This window comes from Pocillopora verrucosa, chromosome 4 (genome assembly GCF_036669915.1).
Source record: "Pocillopora verrucosa isolate sample1 chromosome 4, ASM3666991v2, whole genome shotgun sequence".
Classification (NCBI taxonomy): domain Eukaryota; kingdom Metazoa; phylum Cnidaria; class Anthozoa; order Scleractinia; family Pocilloporidae; genus Pocillopora; species Pocillopora verrucosa.
Window position 1 is genome coordinate 26,612,896 of NC_089315.1, and position 8,453 is coordinate 26,621,348.

General features: G+C 39.1%; 1 protein-coding gene across 1 annotated transcript; it reads left to right on the top strand.

Annotated features, from left to right (window-relative positions):
- Positions 1-2,353: 2,353 nt before the first annotated feature.
- Positions 2,354-8,233, top strand: LOC131779256 (putative leucine-rich repeat-containing protein DDB_G0281931). Its single transcript, XM_066165214.1, has 2 exons — positions 2,354-2,542; positions 4,089-8,233. Exons 1-2 carry the CDS (start codon positions 2,380-2,382, stop codon positions 7,286-7,288), a joined length of 3,363 nt encoding a protein of 1,120 aa, XP_066021311.1. The 5' UTR covers positions 2,354-2,379; the 3' UTR covers positions 7,289-8,233.
- The last annotated feature ends 220 nt before the right edge of the window (positions 8,234-8,453 follow it).

The following is an 8,453-nucleotide window of genomic DNA, read 5'->3' on the forward strand; positions in this document are numbered from 1 at the left end:
ATCACTCTTAGGGTTTAAAGGGTTAAGAAGAATTCAATATTTTCTTTTATAAAATAATTCAAATAGTACGCGCGCTCTGATTGGCTGTAAACCATTTTACATGAGCGTATGTAAACACGGTTTTCATACTGAATCTTCTCGCGGAGTTCTCCCTGCTATTTATTTAGCAGCAACTCAGTTTCTTTAAGTTTGTTTTGAGTACAGTAATGGAAGAATAAGATTTTCCTAATTTTTCTTTGGAGTTTAATTTTCCCAGTATTCAGGAAACGGCCGAAAAGCCAAATGAACAACAACAACAAGCACGTCGCTTTCCTTCGTTGCAAGAAGAGGCTCTTTCATTAGTTATTAGTTATTATTAGTTATTAGTTATTTATAAAAGAAATGTAAAATGGTTTCTGTGTTTACACGGAAACCGTTTTTTTAGCCTTTATTCGATAAGCTGGAAACCACTCCGCTTCGCGTCGTGGTTTCCTACGCTTATCTCGTGTTCTCCCAACCTCCCAAGTGTTTACATCAGGCTATGTAAACACGGAAACCATTTTACATTTCTTTAACATAAATTTGATGCATAGGTTGTGCACAAAACTTTGATTTGATCATACTTTTATAGCCGATACCAATCCCTACACATAATAAAATGTTAGAAAGATTGGTTTAATTTGCATGAATACTAACTGATACTGGGAGATCTAAGAATGTTTAAAAGAATACAAACATTGATTTGAAGATTAGAATTCAGCATAGGCCGGATAAACATGACTCTTGGAAAAAGAAATGTGTACTAATAAAAAAAGCTAAGCAAACTTTTATTCAACATCTGTCCGGACCCTGTATGGCACGCAGTAAAATTATCCGAAGTAGTCATAATCCCGGTTTTGGATGAAACATTCCATACATAGTCTAACATTGACCCAAGGACCTAGAAAGAAAAGACTCTACCTCTCTACGTTGAGTCTATGTCTTTACGCATTTGCCCTGACTCTAATGACTGTTTCCCGCCAGCCATCTCACTACTCACTCTACCACCGTTGTTTTTTCCTTTGAATCTCTTGGGTCGATTTGTCAAGAGAAAATATTGGTCTGTTATTTTTCTTGGCTATATAAATGATCTGGGATGCTACCCTTGAGCAAAAGTTCCCAACCGGAAAATTCTTGTCTCGACTCGACACAAAATTACCGAGTGGGATCTCGAACATTCGAAGGAAAACTCCCGGAGGACAAACAACACTAACGACCCAGCCAAGCGGGGCCAGCATGCTTTCAATATGAATTAACGACGAAAAATTGATTAAATTGATGCAAATTAAATAAGCTGAGAACCATCCTACACCGTACATTGTAACAAGAAAACTCTAGAAATCATTTGTGTCATGAGTGAAAGGAAATACATAGCTGGAAATAATAATAATAATTGATTTGATCGAATTGACTTTTAGCGCGTTATCGATAGTTGCTTCTGAGCCAGTAATCAAGGACTAGAGGTTAAGATGTTTTGGGTCGGTGAGATTATCGCAAGCACGAAAATTCTGACCAAACTTGAATTGCGCCTCTCTATTAGCTAAGTTTTTGAAAGATGCTATGGTTAGCAGTCACAAATTTATCCAAATGTATCGTGCATTTGCAAAAAGTTTCCCCTTTCGCGGCCACTTCCTACCCTTCATCTGCAGTCTTTCTTTAAATCGTTTCCTCTAGGTGGCACCAAGGATTCCTGTGCGTGTTAAAGGATACAAATAGTACTATGTTTTGTTTAATTTTGTAAAACTTTTTGTGTGTGTTTGTCTAACTACTAAAATATGTTGAACCCCTCCGTTTAACACTCAATAAAAAATTCTTACAGCTTATCTAAGAACGCATGACGAAGCTAAAATCTTCAAGATCAATAGTATCGAAAGTGCATGTGGACATAACTACCCAACCTCGCCAAATTATTGGAGTTTCGAAGCTTTAACATAAAAACTTTCAAGCACCTCTAAAAATATTCAGTTTCGAAGCCAGAATATTCGCCATGATTTTTAATTACCATACGAACCATACGAATACGAATTTGCATCACAACGATACGAAAGGATCCCGGTGGCAAGAGGAGCAATTGTATTGAAAACTCTTACTGGCGACGAGGAAATAAAAAATGAGCGCATTTCAAAGGAATTTAATACAGGAAGTACAGAACTAAATAACATATATTTTGAAAAGCACCGCTTCATTAACCCAGAAAATCATCGACTTCTTTCTTCAGTCTTTCTGCATCAGTTCTTTCCTAATTTAGAATATGATACATGCAGAGCATTAATAATAGGACAAAACGTGCATACTGAACAATAGCTGCCTGTTACTCTTGAGATAAAGGAAAATTTCAAGGCCTGTTCTCAGGCTCACAACATGACTGTATCAGGAGCTCACCGTGGAATGTTTCTTACCAATATTATGCAATTTTCATATTTGTTCAGAAAATGCAAGTTAATTCTCCTCAGCATCGTTTTTTACCGGGCAGTCACTTTTCTGGACGGAAAGGCGGAAACATTACGACCGAGAGATATTTACGGTGAGTGCGAAAGACGTTGCATAGTTTCCTTAGCGGCAAGGAAAGCTTAAACTCAGCATCATGTTTGATCATGCAAACACTTCGGGAGACTCGCAGAGATATCCGTAACACCCCAAACCATACTAAAACTAGACACATAGTTGTGTGCACTCGTGCTTTCTGTTGGAAAGAAGCTTTGTTTTTGTGCCTGCATTTGCATTATTTAATTATTGGTTTATCCAGTAACTGTTTTTTCCCTTGGTATGACAGAGATGCAGGTTTTTCATATGTTTATGAAAGAAAACGTGCATAGACCAATTCCCTAACCTTCCTGCTTTTGTTTCTTAAATTTTCAAACATCGTCTTGGTATTCTGTTTGGTTCACGCTCACGTTTACATACACGATGAGATATGCTTCTCTCGGTTCACATTAGATGTCCCAATTGATATAGTATGTTTCTCGATGGAAGGTTCGCTTATTAATGTTCGCCCATAAAGAGATCTCTTATAGGGTTCGCTGACTGACCCGTTCTGAAAACGCTCGACATCTTTTAGTGTGGGTCTGCCACAGAAGCTGTGTGCATATTTTGTATACGTTATGAGCCTTTTATACGCAGTATATTTTAGTTTAGGTACAATACCAAGAAGGATCGGTCATTATTTATCCTGAGGGAGGGGGAAAGGAGAAAGTTTGGCTGTATCAGGATTTACTGATCCCCCTCGCTTGCCCTTCCGACGCAGACACACCCTTAAGGCTCTGCTGAATATTGTTGTGTTCCTCCCTTCATTGGCAGTTGATTTGCAGTCTATTTTCTACGGTCCCTCCTTCTGCTGATCCTTACTCCTTTCTTTCTAAAAGGCACGTGATCATGCAAAAATCTTCATTCCACCCCCCTCCCCCTGGTGATGATAATGAATCGTCCCTCGCACAATTATTTAACCGAAGAGATTTTCCCGGAGGTTTCAACGCGATAAACCAGCGCAGTTTGTTGGGAGAACAAGTTTAGAGCTTGATTACTCAATCAGTATATATCCCACGTAGGTTTGACAAGTTTTATCAAATAGCCCTACCCCCTCCCTCCCTTCCCCCTCTTCTTGGTCCCATATTATTCATTGTTATTGGTTGAGCCTATATACCTGGATTCTAATGTTAACTTTCAATTGCCCTCCTCTCTGTCCGTTATAAAGTGGCGAAATAGGTTTTTTTTTTACTTTAGCAAGTTAAGAAAGTCTTAAGTTAGAAAAAAATGGAAGAAATTCTATTGCCTGGTGAGGAGGGGGGATGGGAATTTGGGAAGGAGCACAGAGGTTTTTGCGGAAACGGAGGAGAATCAGTCATCACCAACAGAATATAAAGGGAGGGACCATAAAGAGTAACTTCCACTTATCTGCCAGTGATTAGGGATCCTTAAGGGTTTTAAGGGAGATCAAGAAAATATTCAACGTGACCTTACAAAAATCTTACAGCCCCTCCCACCCCCCTTCCCCGTACCCAAGAATCTCTGTCACCTTAGTTTTTCAAATGGCTAAATGATCAGTACATCAATATTTGACCTTTTTCCAACAGACTTGCATTTCTTCCTGAGTGTTGAAGGAGAAGACTGTTTGCAACGCATTTTTAATCACGGAACCTTTCCAAATTACACCAATGACACCTCTTTTACACATGAGCAAGAAAGAAAAGTTCTTCTAGATATTTACACAAATACAAATGGCAAGGAATGGTTTAACAGCAGTGGATGGAATAGTTCAATAGAGCACTGTTCCTGGTATGGAATCACGTGTCACGGCAATTCATACATCAAGTCCATTGTGCTGCCCTTTAACAACTTGAATGGCTCTCTCCCTTCCAATTTGTGGAAAATACGAAACTTATTTTCTTTGTGCGTACCTGGTAACCCAAGCCTTCGTGGTAGACTCGGAGACTTTTTGTTCGGAAATATGAGTTTATTGCTGACCTTAGTCATCTGTTCTTCCTCTGTTTCTGGCGAGATCCCTCAGGATATCGTCAATCTTACAAATCTGCAATATTTTATAGCCAGTCCTATGGACGGAGAAGGCCTCACGGGACAGTTGCCAAGAGACTTAGGGAATATGAGGGAGCTTCGGATGCTGGATATTGGCGGGAATAACATAACTGGACAAATACCCAGAAGTATTTCGAAACTGAAAAAACTTTATGATCTTACCTTACGAAATACCCCTGGGATGATGTCTGGAAACCTTTCCGACATACTTGCAATACCTTCGTTGAAGTCTGTCTACGTATCGGGAGTGAATTTGGTAGGAGAATTACCTCGAAAGTTTCCACCAAACATAGCTAGCCTTTTTTTGCCAGGAAATAATATATCCGGTAAGCATCCAGAAATATTTCCGAACAACAGTGTCCTGCGAAACCTTAATCTTGCAAACAATCGTCTTACGGGGGATATTCCAGGCCATCTGCTTTTAAAACCACTTGATATTTTAGATCTATCTCAAAACCGGTTTACGTCAATTAATGAAGGCAAGCCATGGCCAAAAGATGACAAGGGAAGCATTAGTCTTTATTTATCGTTGGCCGAAAATAGAGGCTTGGCAATTGATTTTCAAAGTTTCATGGGGCTTTTTAATGGCAAAGAGGACTTATCTGTCATAAATGTAAGCTACTGTGGTATAGAAAGTCCTGTCTTGCCGAACTTGTTCTACTTCTTACGATTGTCTACTTTTGATTTAAGTGGCAATAACTTTTATGGAGAATTACCTGATTATTTTAACGATGTCTCAGTTCTATCATATATTGATCTATCTGCCAATAACTTATCAGGTTCTCTACCAGGAGGAACTCAAAATTTCATGGCTCTTCAATACTTAGATATTTCAGGAAATCCTTTCATGAGGAAAGGAACAAGCATATCGGCAAATACCTTTCAGCCAGACTTCTCAAGAATGATCAGGCCTCATCGGGAAGATAACTTTACGTGTCCCGAAGGGCGCTTTACGTTCAATAATGGACGTATACGGTTAGATCCTACATTTTACCAATACAAGTATTGTATCTGCGATGCTCATTTTTACGGAGATAGTGGACTATGCAAATCATGTATGGACGGAGGGACGTGCAAACAAGTTGATGTCAATACCTTGAAAGATATCCGCCCAAACATCATGAGGATAGCTCCCGGCTACTGGCCATCGCCTAATTCTAAGAATGTTACTCATCTCGTCAAGTGTCCAGTACCTGCTGCGTGCAATCCACTGGCTTCTTGCACTTGTCGCCTTGACACATCACCCAACGACCCGCATTTATCCCACACCAAACGTTTATCGCCAAATTTAATCACGACATGCGATCAATCCAGCATGTGTCATCCAGGAAACACTGACAGATTCTGCTCTCGTTGTGAAGAAGGATTTTATAAAATTGGCGGATTGTGCAACCCATGTGTGAAAGGTGATCTTACTTACTACTACTTTTTCATTCCTATTTTTGCCATTTCTTTCCTTGTTCTACTTTGGTCATTTTTTTATTTCAACTTGCGACCTGTTAAATGGTTTATGGTAACAGCAGTACATTTTCTCTTAATGCTGATCTTTATGCTTTTGGAATTTTTACCCACTTGGGTTTTCAAATTGAACCTGGTGGTTTTTGTGTTGTGTATGACTAGTCGAGGGAAAGGTTCAAAGTCACTCATAAGCATCGCAGTGTTTTATATTCAAACCCTGGACTTCATGGTTTCTAGCTCAAACGTTTGGCCTCCAAATATCATTGCAGCTCAAAGCTACTTGAGTAGCTACTGGAATTTGTATTTCCCTTCACTTTCATGCGATTTACCTTCTCTTTTCAATCCTGTTGGTAAGTTTGCTTTTATTCTCCTTCTTCCAATTGGTTGCTTGGCACTTGTGGGTGTCTACTTTATAGTTCTGCTAAGCTACAACAAGGTTCGTCCCCGAGAAGGACGAATGGAAAATGTTCACTTTAAATGCCGTCAAAGTGCCTTTTTCTGTTTAAGTTTCACTTACTTTCCAGTTGTAAAGCAAACTCTTTCCATCTTACGCCCATGCCAAAATGACCGTGATGTTCTGTACATGCCAAATTCCCCTTGGATAGAATGCACATGTGTTACTTACAGAACACTATCAGCTCTTGGTTTTGTCTCCGTAGTGGTCTACGTGATTGGGTTTCCTTTGCTTCTCTCCTCGCTTATGTTCTTTTTCTTTCGAAAAAGAAACAGCATGAGCCAAGATGATCGTGAAAAACTTGACACGTGGCTTGGTCCTGCTTATTTACCTTACAAACCAAGGTATCAGCAGTACTTTGAGATTGTAATGCTACTCCGTCGCCTGTTACTAGCCATTGCGTTATCCATAATTTCGTCTTCCTCTACTTTACAAACCTTCGCTGTCTGGGTCCTTCTCGTGGGCTTTGCTATAATTCATCTGTGTTTTCATCCTTATAACGATCTTCCTCATCACAAGTTTGCTTCTGAAAACTTTTTCGAGCCCCTTGTTTTGCTGGTGCTTTCAATGTCCTTCATACTGTTGAGGTTCTCGGCCATGGAAAGCTCCATGAGTTATTCAGTAGCATATGTGTGGATTGTAATTGTTATTAACTCTTGCATTCTTCTCCTATTAATGGGCGTTATTTTCTACCGTCTTATAATAACTGGGTATGAAGATTCCCGTGGGTGCTCTTGTGGCGGAAGCGGCGTGAATGAAGAAAGAACCAATTTGCTGTCCGTGAACAGCCAACATTGGGGAGACGCAGAAGTCGACGATATCGACTAATTAAAAATTTCTTTTTTTCAATCCGAACGTCCGCCATAATTAACTATCATAGATATAGTTGATACTCATATCAAGGGTACAAGATCTTGTGACTTAAGCTTACTACCTAATTTAGGCTCCAACCAAAAAGTTTCATTACTGTAGTTACAAGTTTCAGTTTTCAGTCTAAAACCACCTAAAAGACCGTGGCGTCGTTTAGGGAATTGTATTTGTTAACTCTATAATATGTTGTGGTTATAGATTCTTTCCTCTTTCGGTGTTATTTTTCCTGTTCTAAAAGATTAGTAGTCTAAAAAACGATGAAAACAAAAGACAGCCCGAGGTTAACACTATATCCTAACATATGACGGGTCAGTCAAGGTAGAGAAAGAGTTCTTCTCTCTAATTCATTGTGTATCCAAAGAGCTTCGTGTAATCACTCTTGAAATGGATGGCGTTTCTGTAGGTTTTCTAGTTGAGTGCGTTGAGTACTTTATGTCGAATGTTATTTTATGAACGCTGGTTATGTATTAGAATGTTGGTTCAGGGATGAAATACATGTCTAGGTATAATGCAACAATGACTTAAGGTACTCTTCTCTGTTTATGGAATATGGATTTTAATTCAAGTTTGATTAAGTGGCATATAGTCTAGGTACAAAAACAATGTTTAGCTACTGCTATGTTAGAGTTGTTTATCTGTATCTCTACCATGCCACAGAAGATATAGCCAAACAGAACATAAGAAAGCTACGCTCTATGGAAATCTGTTCAGTGAAACCTGCTCTTGTTTCTGGAGCGCGTTTTACTCTCAGTGACTGTAATTAACGAGCATGTTTCCTGCTCAGATCGTTTTTTAACGTCTTCAGGGACCGCGCAGGGGGAGGGACTGGGGGGTATTAGGCCCCCCCCACTTTAAAAAAAAAAAAACTTGTCCCACTTAGCTTGTCCTCATCCTCTGCTTTAATGGCTGAAGCTCATGCGTTCGTCTTTAGTCTAGCTCAGCATTAACTTATAAGATATATATATCGATATCTTGAACCAAGTTTTTTTCAAGTGTCAGAGAAAATGATATACTACACGTTTCTATATTAAAACTTTAAAACTCAGTTTTGTATTAAGTTTAAGGTATCTTGTATTAAAACTTTCTCTGCAATGTGGAAATAATCATTTACGATATGCACAAA

Coding starts and splice junctions, on each gene's coding strand:
- LOC131779256 (XM_066165214.1), top strand. CDS start 2,380: ATGACTGTATCAGGAGCTCACCGTGGAATGTTTCTTACCAATATTATG. Junction 2,543..4,088: donor ACGACCGAGAGATATTTACG/GTGAGTGCGAAA, acceptor TTTTTCCAACAG/ACTTGCATTTCTTCCTGAGT.